At 30.1% G+C, this 25961-nt stretch overlaps 1 protein-coding gene across 1 annotated transcript in view; it reads left to right on the forward strand.

Annotated features, from left to right (window-relative positions):
- Nucleotides 1-25458, forward strand: part of LOC135961672 (putative fatty acyl-CoA reductase CG5065) — a 32232-nt gene extending 6774 nt beyond the window's left edge. The window contains exons 2-10 of the mRNA XM_065513211.1: nucleotides 16743-16859; nucleotides 16921-17025; nucleotides 17095-17238; nucleotides 19098-19232; nucleotides 19306-19426; nucleotides 19498-19800; nucleotides 19900-20032; nucleotides 23601-23858; nucleotides 23936-25458. Of these exons, the coding sequence (XP_065369283.1) occupies nucleotides 16743-16859; nucleotides 16921-17025; nucleotides 17095-17238; nucleotides 19098-19232; nucleotides 19306-19426; nucleotides 19498-19800; nucleotides 19900-20032; nucleotides 23601-23858; nucleotides 23936-24083 (1464 nt within the window). The 3' untranslated portion in view covers nucleotides 24084-25458. The remainder of the gene's footprint in view (nucleotides 1-16742; nucleotides 16860-16920; nucleotides 17026-17094; nucleotides 17239-19097; nucleotides 19233-19305; nucleotides 19427-19497; nucleotides 19801-19899; nucleotides 20033-23600; nucleotides 23859-23935) is intronic.
- Nucleotides 25459-25961: the final 503 nt, after the last annotated feature.

Genomic DNA, 25961 nt, shown 5'->3' on the forward strand with positions numbered 1-25961 from the left:
ATATTTATGATCGATATCTCATTTTCTTCCTATTACATGTGGCTTTGTGATAATAAATCTGAACAATTTCTGACGTTTACTATTTTTCATGATTTTTTTAAAACAGAAACATTTTTTATTTTCACGTAAAAAATATATTTTTTGCTTGAATTTGTTATTATAACTTCGAAACTACTGAACCGATTGAAACGCAATATATATATATGAAAATTTAAACATAGTATGGGGAAAATGTTTTCAAAATTCAATCAATCGAAAGACCATCATTAACTACTCAATTTTATGAATATCAAACAAAAAACTAAAATTTTGTGAAAATGAGCGAATTCACTTAATTGTGAATAAATTGGAAACGAATAAATGGATTTTTATGATCGATATCTCATTTTGTTCCTATTACATGGGGCTTTGCGATAAAGTAATAAATCTGAAAAATATCAGACGTTTTCGATTTTTCATGATTTTTTTTAAACAAAACAATTCGCTATTTTCACAAAAAAAATATTTTTTGCTTCAATTTTGTATTATAACTCCGAAACTAATGAGCCGATTGAAAGGCAATATAGATATGAAAATTTATACATAGCAAGGGAAAATGTTTTCAAAATTCAATCAATCAAAAGATGAACATTAACTACTCAATTTTATGTATAGCAATCAAAAATGTAAAAATTTGTGAAAATGAGCGAATTCACATAATTGTGAATAAATTCGAAAAGAATTAATCGATATTTAAAATCGATATCTCATTTTGTTCCTATTACATGGGGCTTTGCGATAAAGCTATAAATCTGAACAATTTCTGCCATTTTCGATTTTTCATGATTTTTAAAAAAAAAAAAAAAATTATTTTCACAAAAAAAAATATTTTTGCTTCAATTTTGTATTATAACTCCGAAACTAATGAGCCGTTTGAAACGCAATATATGTATGAAATGTATACATAGCATGTAGAAAATGTTTTCAAAATTTAATCAACCGAAAGATGAACTGAAATACTCAATTTTATGTATAGCAAACAAAAATGTAAAAATTTGTGAAAATGAGCGAATTCACTTAATTGTGAATAAATTGGAAAATAATTAATCGATATTTAAAATCGATATCTTATTTTGTTCCTATTAAATGGGGCTTTGTGATAAAATAATAAATCTAAATAATTTCTGCCGTTTTCGATTTTTCATGATTTTTTTAAAACAAAAAAATTTGCTATTTTCATGTAAACATTTATTTTTCGCTTCAATTTGTTATAACTCGGAAACTATTGAGCCGATTGAAACGCAATATATAAACAGATTAAAGATTATGTAAATCTCAACTTTTCTAAGTTTATTTTAATAATATCGGACTAACATTTTTTGAGTTATCATTAATTATGTATTTAAAACCAAGTATTTTATAAAGATTTTTGTGTCTACTGTAAAATTTGTGAAAAGGGAATAACACGTTTGCAAACTAAGCTAACGATATAAAGAAAGGATTCGTCAAATCCCCATAAATATTTCTCGGTAATTTCCAAAAACTTTTTCACCGAATTGAAACCCCAATAAATTTACTATGCAGAATTATGAATAAAAAAGCTCTATTCATAAATATTTGATACCCTCACACCCTCTAGCATAAAGAATTAGACTTTGAAAAATATATTATTTTCATATATTGGGTGTAAGCAAAAATATTGAAACTTTTTTCTGGCATTAACTAATTCAAAATGAAATAAAAGAACTTTTAACAGTAACAACTTTTAGCAGTTATCTACTAATTTCCACTTTCTTTAAAAAAAGCTAACAGTGTTTTTTAGAGCTGAAATAATTATAGGTTTCCTAACAGCCCTTAACTTTTTATCACCACCCAATAATAAATTTGTAATTTATTGCAGAAAATATGAATAATTTATGCCACAACAGCAGCAAAATGTACAACAAAATGAAATTCCTTTATGAAAAATAAAATAATAGTTATTATAGTAATAATAATAAAAGACGTAAAACCATTTTGCTGGTCTGTTAAATATTTTCTATTTCTTTTTCATTTTTTCACTTTTTTCTTTTAGGTTTGTGGGTAGACTTTAATTGTGACATATTTTGATATTTTTTTAGTAAGAATTTTTAAATATTAATAGAGTAAGAGTTAGGATTTTAGTATATTATTCTTAGATAAGAAAACGATATTCATCTCTAATGAATTAAGCAAAGAAAACCTTATTTATTTATAAAAAAAAATGGAAATTTCTTAAAAACTCTCCAATTTTACAAGAAATTGTTAATTTCATAAACCATTGGGATTTAATTTAGTTTGGAAGACCATAAGCTCCATTGTGATTCGCTTCAAGAGTCAGATTCCTAAAAAAAGGAGAAAAAAGAAAAGAAATAAGAAGAAAGGCAGTGTCTTAGAGATAGCAAAAGGAGAAACAAAACAAAACCTCCAAATCTGTGTAAAGAGGGTGAAAGTGGTTACATATTTGAATTCACCGTAGAATACCCTTTAAAAAGCCAACCTATGGTTAGGTTAGGTTCCATGGACAGCCTCAAGCAGCTCACTTGGGTCCATTCAAATCTAATCCCATTGTGATACTTCCGTTGGCTCCAAGTTAAACCAACCAGATTCCCTGATGAAGGAGTAGATTCGTCTAAGATTCATACCTGATAGATCATCTAAGAGTGATAGGAATGGAAATCCGGGATGCGTTCCCTAAGGTTTGTCAGAGCCGGGCATTGGCAAAAAAGGTGATACACAGTCTCTTCCTCTTCTTCATTATGACAACTTCTACAGTAATCATTGTACCGTAGGCCCAGTCTTCTAGCATTTATCCCAATTATACAGTGTCCTATAATAAAGGAGACAATAAGCCTTATTTGCTCACGACGGTATTCCATAAGTAGATTCGTCCATTTCCGTTTCGTAGTTTCTGCTGAACACATATCTTTCATTTAACAACATATACCCCTGATAAAACCTAGCATGTTACCCAATTTACAGCCAACAACACTCCCAAGTTCATTTAGAGGGTCATAGCCATTTAAAGCTATTTGCTCTACTGACTTTAACTCTTCTACATCCCCACACACCCTACACAAATCCTGTGTGCTTTTTATACCTATAAAGGCCCCAATTGGAAAGTGGCAGGTTATCGGTCCTACTAGAATTCTGAGACTACACCTATTCAACCCAATTAGTTTTTTGGTTGCCTTTGCATCCAGTTTTGGTCGAATGGTCTTGGAACTTGGACAATCCTTCCTACTATTCCAGGATTGGTTGGTTGAGTCACGGAAGCCTTTAGTAGTTCTCCCCGGTCCCTAACACCATAATCCAGATCTGAGCCATGAACAGTGACGGGTTATTATTCCTACTAGAATTCTGAGACTACTCCTATCCAACCCAATTACTGTTTTGGTTGTCTTTGCATCCTGTTTCGGCCAAAAGGCCTTGGACTCTTGAGAAACCTTCCTGCTATTCCAGGATTGGTTGGTGGAGTCACGAAATCTTTCAAATATTAGCCTGTAGTAGTCCTTCCCGGTCCCTAATACCATAATCCAGATCTGAGCCATGAAAAGTGACCGTTTATCACTCCTACTAGAATTCTGAGACAACACCTATTCAGCCCAATTAGTGTTTGGGTTGTTTTTGCATCCAGTTTTGGCTAAAAGACCTTGGACACTTGACAATCTGTCCTACTATTCCAGGATTGTTTGGTGTAGTCACGGAATCTTTCAAATATTAGCCTGTAGTAGTCATCCCCGGTCCCTAACACCATAATCCAGATCTGAGCCATGAACAGTTACGGGTTATTACACCTACTAGAATTCTGAGACCACACCTATTCAACCCAATAACTGTTTTGGTTGTTTTTGCATCCAGTTTTGGCTAAAAGACCTTGGGCACTTGACAATCCGTCCTACTATTCCAGGATTGGTTGGTGGAGTCTCGGAATCTTTCAAATATTAGCCTGTAGTATTCCTTCCCGGTCCCCAACACCATAATCCAGATCTGAGCCATGAACAGTGACGGGTTATTACACCTAATAGAATTCTGAGACCACAACTATTCAACCTTGGACCTTGAGAAACCTTCCTGCTATTCCAGGATTAGTTAGTGGAGTCACGGAATCTTTCAAATATTAGCCTATAGTAGGCCTTCCCGGTCCCTAATACCATAATCCAGATCTGAGCCATGAACAGTGGCCGATTATCACACCTTCTAGAATTCTGAGACTACACCTATTCAACTCAATTATTGTTTTGGTTGTTTTTGCATCCTGTTTTGGCCAAAAGGCCTTGGAAACTTGACAATCCGTCATACTATTCCAGGATTGGTTGAAGGAGTCAACCTCCCCGGTCCCCAATACCATAGTCCAGATGTAAGCCATGTCTGGTCAGTTCATCTTCTACCTCATTTCCCTGTATGTTACAGAACCTTGGTACCCACCACAATCTAATTGAGTAGTGTATACTCTTCAAGAGCTCTCCTACAGTCCTATGACATTTCAAAGCCTTAAATACCGCCTAACTGTCCACATAAATTGTCACTGCAGACCCCTCTGTGATGTGTGCTTTTATCAACCCTATGGCTTTCCAAATGGCGAAGATCTCTGCCTGGAAGACGGTGCAATCGTCAGAGAATCTATATGACCGTTTAATATCGTTGTCAACCATATAAACGCCCAGCCCCTGCACCAGAGTTCATCTTGGATCATTCAATGAAAACTGCACCTCCTTCGAACAGTTGATCGAATCCAATTCATTCATCCCAACTGGGAAACTCGCAATGGTTTCACTAACGAGGACTGAAATAGCCTAAGTAAGTTCCTTGGCGTCACACTCTCAATTTTAATAGGTAGTAGGTTAAGGATTGTATCAAAAGCTGGCTGGGGGAGCTATCAATGGCACCTGTTGTACCTAGACATGCCCAGCTTTGTTGAGTATAATCATATAACTACTCTTCCTCATTGCCTTCCACCATTCTGTACAACCATATAAGTAATAATAGGTCTAACAGCAGATGTATAGATCCAATTTACCAAACTTGGTTGCAAAACCCGAATTCTTGACAATGGAGTTCCTGCATACATGCAGGAAATAAGCCATTAAGACCCTTCTTTAATCTCTCCTGAGTATTTATTTTCCAGGAAGGTTCCCAAATACTTTGCTTCCGTCTAGTTTCGGTAAATTGAAACTCTCCATCCTGCATTTCCTGGTAAAAACCTATGTTCCAAAGTGAAACGTATCCCAGCGAAAGCCTTCTGCATCGATCGAAAAAAATAGTAGTCGAACAGGGTAAAACTTCCCAAACACTTTATTTGGGCCCTTTTTTAATCTCTCATGAGATTAATTTACTATCAATGAAGTTTCCTAAATACTTTGGTCCCGTCTAGTTTCAGTCAATTGAAACCCTCCATCCTGCATTTCCTGGTAAAAAGCTCTGTTCCAAAGTGCAATGTATCAAAGTGAAAGCCTTCTGCATCGATCGAAAAAATAGTATTCGGACGGGGCAAAACTTCCCAAGTTGTGGTTGGGAATATTAGACCCCTTTCACACTAGGCAATTTAGTTGCGCATGTCTCTTGCCCAACAACAAAACAGCATGTAAAATTTTCTTCTCCTTAACCCGACATTACCTCTGGCATCTAGGCGCAACTATATTGCCTAGTGTGAAAGGGGTCTTACAGATACATGTCTGGCCGCATATTCTATCAGTTACGTTCGGTATAGGTTCCCTGTTATGGTCTGCTCAGATTTCAGCAGCTCATAATATATAGGACCTTTTTTCTCCCACCAAATACAGAGAATTGCCTTAGCGCTATGGATATTTGACTTTGGTTTCACTTTGTTGGCCGGGCTTCACATACGATCTCTTAGGCTTCGGGTTATCGTAATGGATCCATTTTCCATTGCAAGCAATGATTCGGTGCAAAAATGATTTTCATTTCGAACATGCAATATCGTCTTTCATGGTCTCTCGGCTTCCATTTTGTATAGTACCCAATTTCCCGGCTTTTGGATGGATCCTGCTGCTCGCAATCATTTTGAAATTGCTGATTGAGTAGCTCCCATTGATTCTGCAAGCTCCTGTTTAGAAATGCCTACAATTCTTGGTCGTCAAACTTTTTTTGTGGGACGATATTTGTCTTCCGTGTCAAAATCACCACTTCTGAAACGCACAAACCACCCCTCGCACGTTGAAACCAATGGTACACATTCTCCATAAGATTTGGGGAGGAATCGGTGTGATTCAGCCTAAAAATTATATAAGCAAAAAACCGTATTTGAAAGATACTCCATCTGCTGTAAATCCCTCATTGTTAAATCAGACACCCAATATTTCAAAAATAATGAAAGTTTGGATCACAGTTTGAAATTTTCGAGCAAAATCTTAGCTTATTTTCTCTTAAATGTTTGTTAATCGTCAAAATATGTGTATTTGGGGTTTAAAGAGATTTCGAAAATGAGGATGGTGAAGCAGCAGACTGTTACTGGTGTTGAGAATCGCGTCAAGATGGTCTCAACAAGACATGCATGCGATATTTCCTGTTCATATACCCTGTGGTTTCTGTGTTCGAGAATTCGTCCCCTAGATCATGTGTTTTCTTTTTATGGTGTTATTTGAAGTCAAGGGTCTATGCAAAATTCAATTTATTTCTCTTCATTTTTTTCTCCAGTTCTTTATTACTCAAAAATCCTCTGAATATGATAATTACACGTGGTTGTCATAGAATCCAATCATTGTCGGAATCGGTTTTGAAAACGACAAAAAAAGATGCACTTGATTTATGAAATCCAATGTAATTTTTTGCTTAATCGGTAAAGAATGTAATTCCAGATCAATTATAAAACCGATAACTTTCGACTTCACGAGACCAATGTACTTTTTCTATAGTTTTCAAAACCGATTCCGACAATGATTGGATTCTATGAAAACCCCGAAAATGTCACTCTATATTAATCTCTACAGTTGTAAAGCCAGTCTGTTCAAATATTGCTCTGGCAATAGTTCGATTATATTGTCTTTGATTTTAGCAATAAATTCAACAAGTTTACCTTCCTTGAATTGTCCTTATTAACATAATCCAAAGTAGATTTATTTACTACCAACTATATTCCCCGTAAATAGATATCATACAACTTCCGCCTCAACACTTTAAGTAATTTCCTTCTAAATACTGACAAATTCTATTTGTTAAACAAATCAATTTCTTTGCCCACTTCCCTATATATTCTTCTTTCCCCTTCCCGGGTTAAACAAATATTTATATAAGAAATTGTGTGTTTTAATATGTATTTTACTTTATGAAAATAATGCATTATTTTAATATTTGTTTGCTATTTTATTTCCTCTTACAAAATTGTGTGTACATATTTAAAAGAAATTAGAAATACAAGTTTTTAGTTTTTTTTTTCTTCTTATTTATAAACTTATAGACACAAAACTTGTAATTGTCTAAATACATCAACTGGGAAAAGTGCATGTAAATTTTCTCTGTTTGTTTGGTTGGCTGTATGTATGTTTGGATGAGTGTAATGCAAAAAACATGCACTTACATGTACATACGTACGTACATACATACATATTTATGTTTCTTGATAATTCTCCCTGTCTCTCTCTCTCCCCAAGTCTGTAAGATGTCTCTTGTGTTTATCACTCTTGCTGCTTCTTCATGTTTAAAATGTAAACAACTATTTTTTGCACAGTGTTGCCTACATATTAATGAATGTATATATGAAAATATGAATGAATGTTTGTATGCTCATGTAACCCTTTAAGTTTTCCTTGTTATTACACTTAAGTTAATATGAATGACTGAATGATATGTTAATATTAGGAACTTATAACAAAAAACTACAACTACAGCAACATCTGTATGAATATTAGCATCAAAAAGAAAAATCAACATTATGTATGATGCATCATATTGTAAATAGAAAATTGTGTGTCATGTCAAGACAAAGCAGACTGGTAAAGGAATGTATTTAAAAAGAAAAATTAAAATTTGTTGTTAAGAAACTAATCATTACATTCTCTTTAATTTCTGGCCAGTTGCTAAGTGGCCACATTTAGATGTTAAAAGTGTACACACGAGTATTCATTTGTTGGGTCTTTTTAGAAACAAAAAAAAAATACACAAAAACTACAACAGTAAAATGTTAGTTAAATGTTAAAGAAGCAAAAAAAATCAAAACAACTACAACTAAATCTAAAAACAAACAAAAGTACCATGTACTACTATCTTGTAAATAAGTACGTACTAGTTTTCCCCCAACACATGAATTATTTTTGTTGCTGTTGGGTTAGTAAAGTGTATTGTATTGTTTTGTTTTTTGTTATTATTATGTTGTTGATGTTTTTGTCATGAAAAGCTCTTAAATGTGATTAGAATTGCAAAAAAAAATAAAATTAAAAGGAAAATTAAAAATAAAATAAGAAATATTTAAATAAAATATGGCAATACTTAACTTACATACGGTATTCAATGAGATAAAACAATAACAACAACAATAGCAGTGATTATGAGGGAGAACAACAGTACGTATGAGGAATAACATAATGTAGGAGAGTTAACAGAGATAAAGGAAGAATAAGCAGGGAGACTGTGTATTGCTAGCATGAGTGTGTGTGTTTCGTTTGGAAACAGTAACCAGCAGCCATTTTAAAGCAGTGGTGTATTTTTTGGGGAGTATTTGCTTAGAAATCTATTCAAAATTAGTATTAAATTGAAAATTTATCAAGAAAATCATGAAAAAACGCAGGAAATATGGGAAATAATTAAAAACGAATAGGTTTTTAATATAAAAATTATGTTTTTTGTAGAATGCCAAATGTTTTTCTTAATTTTGTTTAAATATATTTTTAAATATTTTTCTGTTATTTTCTCTGCTATTTTTTTTGGTATTTCTAAGTTTTTATACCCCAAGTTGGCGAAACTGTTTAAAATATCCTTCTTTCTATTACTTGTATAACCATTATGGAAAATCGTATATTGTTTTCTAAAGACAGCGAGAGATTTAACAACAAATGCAAATCCTTGAACCAATTTTGTAATATTTTTGTAAAGCAGCAGGGCTAATTGTAACAAAAAAAAATCAATTTATAAGAAATTCTGATAAAATCTTAAAAAATATGTATATCTTTTAATAAAGTTATACAAAATTAAGTATTATTAACTTTAGTTATAACTTTAATTAAACATAATGAAAAAGGCGTTTTATTTGTTAATTTCAAACTGTAATTTAAAATTAAATTTCAATTAAATTATTTTAAACTGTCATTAAAACTGAAAATTTCAATTAAATTATTATGAAAACGTTTAACAAATATTCAAAGAATTATCTTTAATTACTCCCATAAATAGTTGCGTTAAAGTGTTAATAATAAGCCACTATTATTTAAATAATAATTATCTCAACCTCTACACACGCATATTCTGAAACCTCCTCCCCCCCACTTTCCACCAACAAAACACATGTAAATAAACAAATAGCCCCTTAACAAATAACTTTTATCGATTTTCGCCATCATTATTTAAACAATCCACTGGTATTGAATAAATAATGTGAATGTTTTGGAATGTATTAATGACAACTTAATATAATTAATCATTTTGTGATTTTAGTCAACAATACAAAATAAATAAATAGAAAATGGGATCCCGGATGGTCAGGTCTTAACTTAACAATTGCTGTAGATTAATTATCAAACTAGATTAAATAGAAAGTGTCAGCTAAATGTAATTAAACAGGATGTCATTTAATTGTAATCATGTAATTGTAGAATATATTTGAAGCAGAATTTTAAAAAGAATAAATATTTGGTTTATTTCCGGCAAAAACTCTAACACAAATAATACAAAATTAAGGTTTTTTTTCATTTGATATGAAATTATTAAACCTTTTCCTTTAAATCTGCCAATAAGTTGGACAAAAAAACAAATTCCATGGAGAAATTTATTCAGCTCTATTCTAGAAAACTAGTCTCGCAATTTCGAATCTATAAACTACCTAATTATTCTTAAAATAGTCTTTCATATGTTAGAAAATTAAGGTTTTTTTCATTTGATATCAAATTATTAAACCTTTTCCTTTAAATCGGCCAATAAATTGTACAAAAACACTGTTTCCATGGAGAAATTTATGCAGCTCTATTATGGAAATCTACACTAAAAATTTTGAATCTATAAATTACCTAAATATTCCTGAAATATGTTTCTACTAGCTTTATTAAGGATTATTTAAGACAAGTCATTCTAAAATTTAAGAAAGTTGTTAATTTTCATTTTAAGATTTCGAAGTAAATGGTAATAATAATAAACAAGTAAGAAAGTATGGTCGGTCAAGCCCGACCATATAATACCCTACACCAAGTAAATGAGTAAAAATATTTTTCTTTTAAAATATCAATAATTTATATTTTTGAGTGATTTTTCGAAGGGGCCTTATATGGGAGCTATGATCAATTATGGACCGATCACCATAAAATTAGGTCGTGTGATTTATGTCTATATGAAAGTTATTTATGTTGAATTTTGTGTGTATACAAAGATTTTTAAGTGATTTATGCACGTTAAAGTGATTTTCGGAAAGGGGTCTATATGGGAGCTATGACTAATTATGGACCGATCGTAACAAAATTTGGTGACATGAATTTTGTATATATAAAACTTATTTGGAGCGAAATTTGTGTAGATACATAGATAAATTAAACATTTATGACCGATAAAGTCCAATTTCGAGGGGACATTTGTATGGGGGCTAGGTGAAATAATGGACCGATTTCAGCCGGTTTCAATAGGCTTGGTCCTTGGGCCGAAAAAGTAATATGTACCAAATTTGATCGAAATATCTTCAAAATTGCGAGCTGTACTCTGCGCACAAGGTTTACATGGACAGCCAGCCAGCCAGCCAACCAGACGGACGGACGGACGGACGGACATCGTTTAATCGACTCAGAAAGTGATTCTAAGTCGATCGGTATACTTTAAGGTGGGTGTTAGACTAATATTTTTGGGCGTTACAAACATCTGCACAAACGCATTATACCCTCCCCACTATGGTGGTGTAGGGTATAACAACATCAAAGTTAAACAACAACAACAGTGTTAATGAGCGAGAACAACAGTACGTATGAGTAAGGAGTGAGATCGAAAAATTCTTAACACACGTTTTTCATTACATTTTTTAACCCAAGTATTATTTGAATTTTTTTTTGATCAAGTTACCTTTGAAAAACATGTCAGTTATTATGTGTAATGTCAATTATATTAATTTTTTTGTTAATCTGATTAAAATGAGTGACCAGAAAAAAGTGCGTACTGAAATTATTAAATATTTTCAACAAAACCCAACTTGGTCTTACAAAAAGTTGGCCAAGCATACAAAGGTCTGCCGTCAAACTGTTTCCAATGTTATTAAACAGTACCGGGAGAACTTGTCAGTTGATAGAAAACCTGGTTCAGGTAGAAGGAATGGTCCACATGATGTTTCTAAAGCCAAAAAAATAGAACGCATTTTCAAAAGAGCTCCCAAAACATCCGGTAGGAAAGCAGCCCGGTTAGCTCAGTGCTCGGACTATTTGGTACGAAAAGTTAAAGCTAATGCAGGTTTAAAAACATACAAGGCTCAAAAAGTTCCTGACAGGAACGCTACTAAAAATTTAGAGGCCAAAAACAGAGCACGGAAATTGAAGTCAAGTTTTATAAAAAAATATTCTTGCTGCATAATGGATGACGAAACGTATGTTCTGGCAGATTTTTCGCAACTTCCAGGTCAAAAATTTTATGTTGCTGATGCTCGAGGGAATGTTGAAGAAAAGTTTAGGACCCAAAAGCAGACAAAATTTCCCAGAAAGTTCTTGGTATGGCAAGCAATATGCAGTTGCGGCAAAAGAAGCCACTCATTTGTTACAACGGGCTCTATAAATACCGAAATTTACATCAAGGAATGTTTACAAAAAAGGCTGCTTCCATTCATAAGACTTCATAATGTGTCCACTTATTTTTGGCCTGACTTGGCATCCTGTCACTATGGCAAACAAGCCCTTGAGTGGTACAAGAACAATAATGTGGTATTTGTACCAAGAGAGGCAAATCCTCCAAACTGCCCGGAGCTAAGGCCAGTGGAGAGATATTGGGCTCTTGTTAAAAGAGAATTGAAGAGTACAAAAAAGGTGTCCAAAAGTGTGGTAGATTTTAAACGGAGATGGACTACATGTTCGAGCAAAGTGACAGAAAGCACTATAAAAACGTTAATGGAAGGGTTTCCGAAAAAGGTTCAAAATTTCATCACTAGTGATTAAAACTATAAAAATAATTTTTTTTGTAAATTGTAATAATAATTTCAATCAAATAAAAAAAAAATTAAAGCTGTAAGTTTAGTGGTTTCTTTTTTATAAACATATATGTATGTTAAGAATTTTTCGATCTCACTCCTTAATAACATAATGTAGGAGAGTTAACAGATATAAAGGAAGAATAAGCAGGGAGAGTATGTCTTGCTAGTATGAGTATGTGTGTATTGTTTGTAAACAGTAACCACCAGCAGCCATTTTAAAAGCAGTGGTGTATTTTTTTTGGAAGTATTTGCTTATAAATGTAATTAAAATTAGTATTAAATGCAAAATTAAACTAGAAAATCATGAAATATTACAAATAATTGAAAACAAATAGGCTTTTATATAAATCTTACATTGCTTTCTAAAGACATCGAGAGATTTAGTAATAAATGTAAATCATTGAACCAATTTGCCCATATTTGTTTTGTAAAACAGCAGGCTATTGTAACAAAAAAATGCATTTTATATGAAATTCATTACAAAATATTGACAGTCCTCTTAATTAAACGTTAAGAAAGTTTTTAATTTTCCATTTATGATTTCGAAATACATAAATGGTTTCAAATTTGCGTCTGATATTTGGTAAGATATATACAAACTGTAGGCAGCCATATCAACAATTTTGTACAAGAGTTGAGTGATTATCAAAAATTTGTAAGAATTTTTTGCAGCACAATAATTTTAAAGAAGTCTTTATTAATTTGAATACAGCAAATCCTGCTATCTCCCGTTTTAAATTCAACTGTTACACAGTGGGGCAATTCTATTACAGTTTACTAGCTTTAAGCTTTTGAATATTAAAATTTCATTTGGTGTACCTACCTTAATATAGTTTTTTTTGCTAATATCGAATCCAAATCTTTCCGATTTATTTATAATACAATAAATTGTTTTTAATTAGCAATAAATTATTGGGAATATGACTTAAAAATGCGGGAATTTTACAAATTTTTAGCATTTATTTTGAAACATTTGTACAATATAAATTTATTCCATTGTTAGCTATGACCTTTTCCCATCTCACTGGCAATATATGGATTCCGAGCCAAAATAACTGCTCATCTTTTGAGACCAAGAACGAATCGAACTAATATCGGATACTCTGTTCCAAAGTGAAACGTATCCCAGATAGAGCGTTCTGCATCGATCGAAACAAATAGTATTTGGACGGTGCACGGTCTGAACTATAATGCGGGAGAGGCAGAACTTCCCAACCACTTCATTCTAAATAGTTTTTAAAATGTATTGCAACATGAGGCCGAGCATTGTCATGATGGACTATGGTTCCATGTCTGGCCGCATATTCTGGGCGTTTTTCGACCAATGCTCGCATCAAAACGGCCAGATTGCAGCAGCTCATAATAGACCTTTTGTTTCCACCAAATACAGAGAATTACCTTAGCGTCATGGATATTTGGTGTTGGTGTCGATTCGTCTGTTTGTCCGGGCTTCATATACGATCTCTTACGCTTCGAGTTATTGTAATGGATATATTTTTCATAGCAAGTAATGAACCGGTGCAAAAATTATTTTCTTTTATAGCTTTTAAACATCATTTCGGACATTCAGAATCGGTTTTCATGGCCTTACGGCATCAATTTGTATGGTACACAATTTCCCTGCTTTTGGAGGAATCCAGCTGCTCGCAAACGTTTTGAAATTGCTGCTTCAGTAGGAGGATAACAACTCGTCAGTAGACGAGATTAGAGTCTGCTCTATAGACGAAATTATTGTCTGATCTATAGACGAGGCTAAATTATGCCTTAGAGACGAGCCTAGTCGGCTTTATAGACCAGAATAGAGCAGAGACTGGAGTCAACTCTACAGATGAGCCTAGATTCTGCTCTAGAGACTAGACTGTAGTGTTCTGTCTAGGCGGCACTAGAGATGAGACTAGATAGAGTCTGCTCTACAGACGAGAATAGAGTTTTCTCTATAAATAAGGCTAGAGTTTCTCTATAATTAAGACTAGAATCTGCTCTTTAGATGAGACTAGGGTCTGCTCTATAGACAAGAATATAGTTTTCTCTTTATAGACTAGAATCTGATTTATAGATGAGACTACAGTCTGTTTTTTTCTCTAGACGAAACTAGAATCTGCTCATTAGGTGATATTAGAGTCTGCTCTATAGGTGAGAATAGAGATTTCTCTATAGAAAAGACTTGAGTCTGCTCTATAGACAAGATTATAGGCTGCACTATAGACGAGACTAGAGTCTGCTAGAGTCTCTCTATAGAGTCTGATCTATAATTAAGACTTTAGCCTGCTCTCTATAGACTAGACTAGAGTTTTCTCTCTATATATTAAGCTCTATAGTCAAGATTCGAGTTATCTCGCTATAGACGAGACGAGAGTCGGCTCTAGTGACTAGACTCTAGTCACTAGAGTCTGTTCTATAGACGAAACGAGAGTCTGTTCTATAGACGAAACTAGAGTCGGAAATTAAAGATTTATTACCACTTGCTTTCCAAAATTGCCCCACTCTGTGTCAGCTGGTCGATGTTAAAAGAAAAGTTCCTAAAAGAAACGTGTATGAAAATCATTGAGGCTTGAAAATATTTTCAAATTTCTTCGACACCAAAGATTCTATAGAGCAGGACTGATTTTACTTAAACTATTATATTTAAATGTTTTAAATTTACATTGAATTTAAAATTCTTCGCATTATTTATTTCCCACATTGTAATGTATTAAATTACATTTACATACATGCATTTGCATATCAATTGAGTAAGTGTCCCATTATAAGGATAAATATTCCATGAACTTAAATTAATTGTCTATTGAACACATCATGCAATTCAATAAATTGAAAAAACCCCCTGCTCTTTCCAACATCTCTTTACACTACACTCTAACGCTCACATATGTACATGTCAGATAGAGTTGCTGTATCGTTACTTTCTCAACAGTTCTGCACTGACTACTAAATGTATCCCTTTTAGACAGTAAATGCCCTAATGTCTTATTACTAGCTTGACTCCAATTTGTATATTGTTGGGTTATTTGACCCGTATGTAAGCTATGTAATGCAGAGAGAAATCAATGGGTTACTTTATACATACCAGGTAATCTAGCGTGAAGTAAGTCATAGAATAAACCCATAGAAGGGAAGGAGAAAGAAATGTCAATAAAACAATTTTAACAAAATTACTCTCTTTTCATGTTAATGTAATAATTTTAACAAAATTACTCTCTTTTCACACATATGAGTGATGTCATAACAAAATCTATCCATCCATGTTGTCATCTATGAAGTCAGTCGTCACTTTAGTGTCTCTAAGTAGTCTAGGGAGAGTCTATTGAAGATTCAAATATCATTAGAAGTCCTTTTGTTAATGCCCATATGGCAACTCAGCTGAGTACATGTAAACATTCTGTTGAACATACATAAATAACATTAACGACAACACGAATTGACCTCTATTTAACCATTACAATAATAAATAATGATCACCAGCAACCACCCACCACGATTACCCTTAAATGACCAAACAACCGGTCAGCAATAATTCTCATTTAATATTAAATATGTAATATACCCACATTACATTACATTGTACGTACAATTCTTTACATTAAATAATAACATGAATGTCCGCCAACCTTTTCGTGGGTTTTTTTTTTTGTTTGTTTTCTCACAAACATATTAAATTAAATAATAAATAAACTGAATTTTTCTCGCATTTTAACTTTAAAGTTTACACAACCCTTCAAAAAGTGTCAAACAAACAGAGAAAAAATCAATAAATGTCAGGTTCTTTAATTTAACCTGCACATGCATGCTGGCTTAGTAATTTTCGGTTTAAATGACCTGTTTAGTTGTTGTTATTGTTGTTATAATACCGTTACTAAAGGTTATTTTGTGTTAAACATCATCATGCAGGCGCCATTGCTTGTGTAGATGATGATGATGATTGTTGTTGTTTTGTTGTTACTGTTGTTTTTTAATTGTTTATGAAATGAAAATGACATGTTGGTTGTTGTTGTTAATGTTGATGTTGTTGCTAAACAAGTGTTGAGAGTGAGTGAGTATGAATGAGTACTTAGCGTGGTTTATTATAATGAGGTGTTGTTGTTGTTGCTGTACTCTTAGGTTACTGTGGGGTTTAGGTGAGTGATTGGCGAGTGACACTTGTTTTGTTTTTGTTTAAGAAACTCCCTTAAGAATATGTTGGCCACTTAAGTTGAACTTTAGCAGCCGGGTAGTGTGTTAAAGTGTGTTTTAAGGAATCAAAGGGATTTTATGTTTTAAATTAAAACTATAAGGACTTTAGGTTAAATTGGTAAATCATATTAAGGCTATTAAAAGCAAATGAACTATTAAAAACAATTGGAAATCTTTTGGGCATTGTTAATTTTATATTATTATTAAGAATTTATTTATTTATGATAAACTAACTTTATTTCTTTTATATTTACAGGTCTTGGTTGAAAAACTATTACGCTCTTGTCCGGATATAAAAAATATTTATCTACTGATACGGCCCAAAAGAGGGCAAGAAGTTGCCACACGTCTCGACGAATTGCTAGATGCACCAGTAAGCTTTTTTTACTCATAACTTTAATTAAATCGAAACTAATTTATTTTTCACCTTTTAGCTTTTTGAAAAACTAAGAAGAGAGAAACCAAAGGATTTGAGTAAAGTAATTCCTATATCGGGTGATATAACATCCGAAGAATTGGGTATTTCGGAAAGTGATCAGGTTGGTATTTATTTAAATTTCTTTACATTTACAATTTTATAATTGACAATTTTTTTTTTCCTATTACAGGCTATACTGTGTCGCAATGTATCGATTGTATTCCATTCAGCTGCCACTGTTAAATTCGATGAAAAGCTCAAATTATCAGTTACAATCAATATGTTAGGGACAAAACGTTTGGTTGAATTGTGTCATCGTATGATGTCTTTAGATGTAAGTATTAAAATTGAAAACAAATATACATATTTATGACAAAAACATTCGATTTTTGTTATAGTAAAACAGTTTTCTTGGGATATTTGTTCTAGTATAACAGTTTTCTTTGGATTTTTGTTTTAGTATAACAGTTTTCGTTGGATATTTGTTCTAGTAAAACAATTTTCTTTGAATATTTGTTCTAGTATAACAGTTTTCTTTGAATATTTGTTCTAGTATAACAGTTTTCTTTAAATATTTATTCTTGTATAACAGTTTGGATATTTGTTCTAGTATAACAGTTTTCCATGGATATTTCTTCTACTATAACAGTTTTCCATTCATATTTGTTCTATTATAACAGTTTTTTTGGATATTTGTTCTAGTATAACAGTTTTCCATGCATATTTGTTCAAGTATAACAGTATTCTTTGAATATTTGTTCTAGTATAACAGTTTTCTATAAATATTTGTTCTAGTATAACAGTTTTCTTTAGATATTTGTACTAGTATAACAGTTTTCTTTGGTTATTTGTTCTAGTATAACAGTTTTCCATGCATATTTGTTCTAGTATAACAGTATTCTTTGGATATTTGTTCTAGTATAACAGTTTTCTATAAATATTTGTTCTAGTATAAAAGTTTTCTCTAGATATTTGTACTAGTATAACAGTTTTCTTTGGTTATTTGTTCTAGTATAACAGTTTTCTTTAGATATTTGTTCTAGTATAACAGTTTTCTTTGGTTATTTGTTCTAGTATAACAGTTTTATTTATTCTTGGGATATTTATTCTTGGGATATTTGTTTTAGTATAACAGTTTTCTTGGGATATTTGTTCTAGTATAACAGTTTTTTTGGGATATTTGTTCTAGTATAACAGTTTTCTATTGATAAATGTTTTAGTATAACAGTTATCTTTGGATATTAGTTGTTGTATAACAGTTTCCTTTGAATATTTGTTATAATATTACAGTTTTCTATATATGTTTGTTTTAGTATAACAGTTTTCCGTCGATATTTGTACTAGTATAACAGTTTTCTTTGGATATTTGTTCTAGTATAACAGTTTTCTTTGGATATTTATACTAGTATAACAGTTTTCTATAAATATTAGTTCTAGTATAACAGTTTTCTTATGATATTTGTTGTAGTATAAGAGTTTCTGTTCTTGTATAACAGTTTTCTATGAATAAATGTTTTAGTATTACAGTTTTCTTTGGTTATTTGTTCTAGTATAACAGTTTTCTTTGGAATTTTGTTCTAGTATAACAGTTTTCCGTCAATATTTTTAATAGTATAACAGTTTTTTTATAAATATTTGTTCTAGTATAACAGTTTTTTTATGATATTTGTTCTAGTTCTTTGGAATTTTGTTCTAGTATAACAGTTTTCTGTCGATATTTGTAATAGTATAACAGTTTTCTTGTGATATTTGTTCTAGTATAACAGTTTCTGTTCTTGTATAACAGTTTTCAATGGATAAATGTTTTAGTATAACAGTTTTCTTTGGTTATTTGTTCTAGTATAGCAGTTTTCTTTGGAATTTTGTTCTAGTATAATAGTTTTCTATAAATATTTGTTCTAGTATAACAGTTTTCTATAATTATTTGTTCTAGTATAACAGTTTTCTATGGACATTTGTTTAATTATAACAGTTTTCTTTTGATACTTGTTCCAGTATATCAGTTTTCATTGAATATTTGTTCTAGTATAACAATTTTCTTTGGATATTTGTTCTAGTATAACAATTTTCTTTGGATATTTCATCTAGTATAACAGTTTTCTTTGTATATTTGTTCTACTATAAAAGTTTTATTTAATTTTCTCACTGATTTGAAATCTCCTATTATTCATTACATTCTGATTTTTTTCCCAGGCACTAATTCATGTATCCACTGCCTATTGCAATTGCGATAGAACCGAAGTATCTGAGGTTATATATGCACCACCCTATAATCCCGATGATATTATTTCTTTAGTTAATTGGCTTCCGGAAGAGATACTCGATACGGTAAGTTTATTCTCTCATTTATATAAAACATAGCGACATATTAATCCATTAATTGTTCTTGTTAATTTTACAGCTAACTCCCTCACTGATTGGTAAACGCCCAAATACTTATACATTTACAAAAGCCTTAGCTGAACATATGCTACTCAAGGAGGCTGGTAATCTTCCAGTTGCCATTGTGAGGCCATCTATAGGTAGGTTTTCTAATTTTCTATTTAGATTTAATTTGAATTTTTAATTGTATTGTTTTTCTGCTTATTTATAGTGACTGCCAGCTTAAATGAACCTTTTGCCGGTTGGATTGATAATTTTAATGGTCCCACTGGTCTCTTATCTGCCATGGCCAAAGGTCTATTTCGCACAATTGTGTGTGAGAAAAAGTGCATTGCCGATGTGGTACCTGTTGATATTGTGATTAATCTAATGATAACGGCTGCATGGCGCACAGCATCCCATAAAACTAACGATAATTTATTAATTTATAATTGTTGTACCGGTCAACGACATCCCATCACGTGGGGTAAATTTGTTAACTATGCCATTGAACATGTTCGTAAACATCCATTAGGTAAGAATTCATTTATTTATTTATTCTCTTCATTTTTTTCTTCTTCTTCTTATATAATAGAATTAATTTGTATTTTTTTCTGTTTGTTTTTTGTTACAGAGGGTTGTTGTTGGTATCCTGGTGGCGTTTTACGTCGAAATGTTACCATAAATGCTATACAGGGCTTTGTTTTACATTATATACCAGCCTATATACTGGATATTATTGCACGATTTGCTGGTAAAAAACCATTGTAAGTACAGAGAATTTTATCATTATGGTTTCTTATTACTATTTGTTTAGATATTTGTTGTAGTATTTGTCCTTGAATATTTGATAAACAGGTATGTTCTGCAAATCACATTTTATAAAAGTGGTTTGAAATCACATAAAAGGTGTTCTGAGCACATAATTTTGTGATTTTAAAACGTTCAGCAAAGTCACTAATGTTTTCAAATCACTTGGTTATTTCTGCGGCTATATCATGGAAAATATTAAAATAAATTATTTAGATAAATTAAACAATATGTCCTTTATTAATTTTCTTATAGAATTACTTGTTTTATTAAAAAAAACACTTAAAATTTAATAAAAATCTAGAGACACATTTTCTGCTGTAAAAAGTTTATTTGCTTTTGTGATTTTTTTTGTGGTTTCAGGTTTGTTTTCAGTTGTCAGCTGTTTATGATTTTCGAAAATACATAGAAGCTTGCCAGACAAAATTTTTTTAATGTTTGTCTAAAATATGTTCAATATCTTTAAATTAATTATAGAATTTGTCATAAAATTTATAATATTTGTTAGATTATATTATAAGTTATCAAAATGCATTAAGCTTTTGCGCTAATTGGAAAAAAAACTGCAACAAAGTTGAAGCAAGTGGTAACCAAAAGCAATTGTGTACTGTGGCAGCTTCGCTGTTTCTTTTGACATAGTGGTTGAGCTTGCGCCATAGTTTTTGCAAAATTTTTATAAAATGTAATTCCATTCTTTTTAATTCCATTAAAGATATAACAGAAGCTCCAGACATTTTTTATTTTCTCTTTAATATTTCTACAAAATTATTTGCAAAAGAAAACATTTAAAATAAACGAATCAGCTGTTTTCTTGTGCTTTCGAAAATTTAAAATCACACCGAAAAATACAATAACCGTGTGATATACAGAACAGGCACAAATCACAAGTGTGATTTTAAAACGGTATGTGATTTGAAATCACGTGGATTACAGAACATACCTGAAAGTAGATAATTTTTTTTACAGATATTTGTTATAGTATATCAGTTTTCTATAAATGTCTATAGAAATTTGTTATATTAAAACAAATATCCATTTTCTATAGATATTTGTTATAGTATAACAGTTTTCATTGGATATTTGTTCAAGTATAACTTTGTTCTTTGCATATTTGTTCTAGTATAACAGTTTTCTATGGAAATTTGTTAAAGTAGATAAGTTTTCTATATATATTTTTTATGTTATAATATTTTTCTATAAATATCTGTAAAAAACGTTTATGGTAGAACAAAACTGTTATACTAGAACATATATCTATAGATAATTGTTATACTACAACAAATATTAAAAGAACAGCTACATATATCTAGATATTTGTTCTAGTATAACAGTTTTCATTGGTAATATGTTCTAGTATAACAGTTTTCTTTGGATATTTGTTCGAGTATAACAGTTTTCTATAAGAATTTGTTCTAGTATAATAGTTTTCCATAGGTATTTGTTCTATTAGAACAGTTTTCTTTGGACATTTGTTCTAGTATAACAGTTTTCTTTGCATATATATTTTAGTGTAACAGTTTTCTTATGATATTTCTTCTAGTATAAGAGTTTTCCATGTAGTATAAAAGTTTTCTTTGGATATTTGTTATAGTAAACAGGTTTCCGTGGATATTTGTTCCAGTATAAAAGTTTTCTTTTGATATTTGTTCTAGTATAATAGTTTTCTTTGGATATTTGTTATAGTAAACAGGTTTCTTTGAATATTTGTTATAGTATAACAGTTTTCCATTGATATTTGTTCTAATATAACAGTTTTCCAAGAATGTTTGTTCCAGTATAACAGTTTTCTTTTGATATTTCTTATATTATAACAGTTTTCCATGGATATTTGTTCTAATATAACAGTTTTCCAAGAATATTTCTTCTGGTATAACAGTTTTCTTTGGATATTTGTTCTAGTATAACAGTTTTCATTGGATATTTGTTCTGCTACAACAGTTTTCTTTGGATATTTGTTCTAGTATGACAGTTTTATTTGAATATTTGTTCTAGTATAACAGTTTTCTTTGGATATTTGTTCTAGTATAACAGTTTTCATTGGATATTTGTTCTAGTATAACAGTTTTCTTTGAATATTTGTTCTGGTATAACAGTTTATTTTGGATATTTGTTCTAGTATGACAGTTTTATTTGAATATTTGTTCTAGTATAACAGTTTTCATTGGATATTTGTTCTACTACAACAGTTTTCATTGGATATTTGTTCTAGTATAACAGTTTATTTTGGATATTTGTTCTAGTATAACAGTTTTCATTGGATATTTGTTCTAGTACAACAGTTTTCTATGGATATTTGTTCTAGTATAACAGTTTCCCATGAAGATTTGTTCTAGTATAACAGTTTTCATTGGATATTTGTTCTAGTTTAACAGTTTTCTTTGAATATTTGTTCTAGTATAACAGTTTTCATTGGATATTTGTTCTAGTATAACAGTTTTCTTTGGATATTTGTTCTACTACAACAGTTTTTTTTGGATATTTGTTCTAGTATAACAGTTTTCCATGAAGATTTGTTCTAGTATAACAGTTTTCATTGGATATTTGTTCTACTACAACAGTTTTCCTTGGATATTTGTTCTAATTTAACAGTTTTCCATGAAGATTTGTTCTAGTATAACAGTTTTCATTGGACATTTGTTCTAGTATAACTGTTTTCCATGAAGATTTGTTCTAGTATAACAGTTTTCATTGGACATTTGTTCTAGTATAACAGTTTTCTTTGAATATTTGTTCTAGTATAACAGTTTTCATTGGATATTTGTTCTAATTTAACAGTTTTCCATGAAGATTTGTTCTAGTATAACAGTTTTCATTGAACATTTGTTCTAGTTTAACAGTTTTCTTTGAATATTTGTTCTAGTATAACAGTTTTCATTCGATATTTGTTCTACTACAACAGTTTTCTTTGGATATTTGTTCTAGTATAACAGTTTTCTTTGAATATTTGTTCTAGTATAACAGTTTTCTTTGAATATTTGTTATAGTATAACAGTTTTCCATGAAGATTGGTTCTAGTATAATAGTTTTCCTTGGATATTTGTTCTAATTTAACAGTTTTCCATGATGATTTGTTCTAGTATGACAGTTTTCATTGGACATTTGTTCTAGTATAACAGTTTTCCATGAAGATTTGTTCTAGTATAACAGTTTTCTTTGAATATTTGTTCTAGTATAACAGTTTTCATTGGATATTTGTTCTAGTATAACAGTTTTCATTGGATATTTGTTCTAGTATAACAGTTTTCTTTGATTATTTGTTCTAGTATAACAGTTTTCATTGGATATTTGTTCTAGTATAACAGTTTTCATTGGATATTTGTTCTACTACAACAGTTTTTCTTGGATATTTGTTCTAGTATAACAGTTTTCCATGAAGATTTGTTCTAGTATAACCATTTCCTTTGGCTATTGTTCTAGTATAACAGTTTCCTTCGTATATTTATTCTGTTTCTGTGTTTACTTCTTATAGTATGAAATTGTTCTAAAATATTGTAATAATTTTATTTTATTTATTTATTTTTTCAGTGTTGTTAAAGTCCAAAATAAAATCGCCAAAGCTGTAGATTGTTTACAATATTTTGCCACCCATCAGTGGCAATTCAAAGACGATAATGTTTATGGTTTATTACAAACACTGAGTCCAAAGGATCGTGAAACGTTTGTATTCGATGTGACCACAATTAATTGGGAAAAATATATGGAACGATACGTTTTAGGCTTTAGACAATTTCTATTTAAACAAAAACCACAATCATTACCTGGCAGTCGAAAGCGATTATTAAGGTAAGTTAAATGAAAATTAAATTGAAATAATTAAACAAAATTTTAATAAAATTTTTTCGATTTCTTTTCATTTACAGATTGTATTATATAAATCAATTAACAAAATTATTAATGGTCGTATTTACTTGGCGTTTTCTGATGTCACGTTCAAAACGTTTGAATGCCTTGTGGTCAACATTTTTACAAAATCTTTTTAAAATAATGCGTCTTATGCCATTTTTGTAATATATCTATATCTATTATAATTTCAAATATACTCAAATCTCTATTTTGAAGTATAGAAAATTTAAAACAAAAAAAAACCAATAACAACAACAAAAACAACAAAAAACAAACATAATTAAGCATATACATATATAAATAAATATATATATAAATAATATTATATAAAAGAAAAGGAAAACAATATTTAATTAAGGAACTCTTGTCTTTTTTTATTATTATTATTTTATTTTTATTAATTATTATTTTGTTTTATAATTTAAATTGAATGCGAACAAAAACAAAAATGGAAAAAAACTAACTTAATTAATTGTTTATAAAAAGAAATTAGTGTTTAATTATTATTATTATATTATTATTATCATTATTATCATTACGATGTATTTTTTCATGTTTTTTATAATTTTAATTATATTTTATTTTAAATTAATTTTTGCTTAAACGAATAAATTTTTGTTTATAAAGGGGTAAAAATCCCAGTTGTATTTTTCGTTTTACGAAATTATGCTCGATATACATATGTAGTATGCTTAGCTTATTTCTATAGGTTTTATAATTTAGATTTTTCTAGGCAGGTTAAAGGTTTAATTATATTTTAATAATTAGATTTCTGTAACAAAATGTAGTCAAGTCTTTTGGGTAAAGGCAATTATTAAAGGATTTTTTAGAATAATTTTTTCTATTTTTGATTACTTTTCTTTTTAACTCTGTATTTATGTTTCTTAATTGATTTCCTTTAAATATTTTCATTATATTTTTAACCAAAACAAAACAAAAAAAACTTTAACAAAAAACCACAAGCAATTCTTCTTAAACTATTTCTAAAAAATCTAAAACCATAAAGAAAACCAACATTAGCTGTAGTCCTAAAAATTTATATTAAAAGAATAACAATCTATTAAATAAACAAATTAAAAACTTAGAGCAGTTTTTATTAACAAACAAAAAAAAAATAATGCTTATTGTTGCTTAAATATAAAACAAAACAAAACAATTATATAGTAAAATTAACATTAACAAGCAGAGAAAGAAAAACAAAAAAAACATTGGTATTAATATTAAACAAATAATAAATTTAGTTTAAACAATTTTTACAAAAGTTAATATTAAATAAATACAAAACAAGTAAATGCTAAAATTAATTGATAAACAATTTCTAAACAATACAACAACAACAAAATACAAAAAATTTACAAAAATTTGCAACTAAAAACATAAAAAAATTACATTTAAAGCAAACATCCATTAGTTTTTATTAAATTATCAAAAAGAAACTCTAAAAAATATATATTATTTATAATACAACAAACAAACAACAAAAAAAATTTATAAAAAATTAAAAAAAAATTCTTTAAATAAAAGAACAAGAAAAAAAATATTCGAAATCTTTTTTTTTTTTTTTTTTTTTTTTTGAAAGAAAGTAAACTTAACACTCAGTTACTATGATTTTGTTAAGGAAATTAAATTTAATAAGATTTTTGAAGGGAAAGGAAATAAATATAACCTCAACATTTGAAAAATACAAAAATATATTTGCATTTTGAAGGGAAACCTTTTCTTTTAAGTTTCTAAATGTTTGAAATTGTCACACATACATATTCATATAACATTTTTTTAATAACACATTCTCACCACTTATATAAAATACATTGTTCTTGCTAGAGTTAGGTTTTTGAGAACAGACTTAGTGACAATTACGCCACGTCTCTATGTTGCCCTAAGCCCTACAACATAGAGAAAATATACTAGAGCGGAAACTAGAAAATAACAACATTACTCAAAAAAGTTACACATACGAGTGTTGTGTTTGTTTTCACATAAAGCCCAGTTATGAATAAAAAAATTCCGCAGGAGTTTTTTCCCATTGAATTTTAATAGGAA

This window comes from Calliphora vicina, chromosome 5 (assembly GCF_958450345.1).
Source record: "Calliphora vicina chromosome 5, idCalVici1.1, whole genome shotgun sequence".
Classification (NCBI taxonomy): domain Eukaryota; kingdom Metazoa; phylum Arthropoda; class Insecta; order Diptera; family Calliphoridae; genus Calliphora; species Calliphora vicina.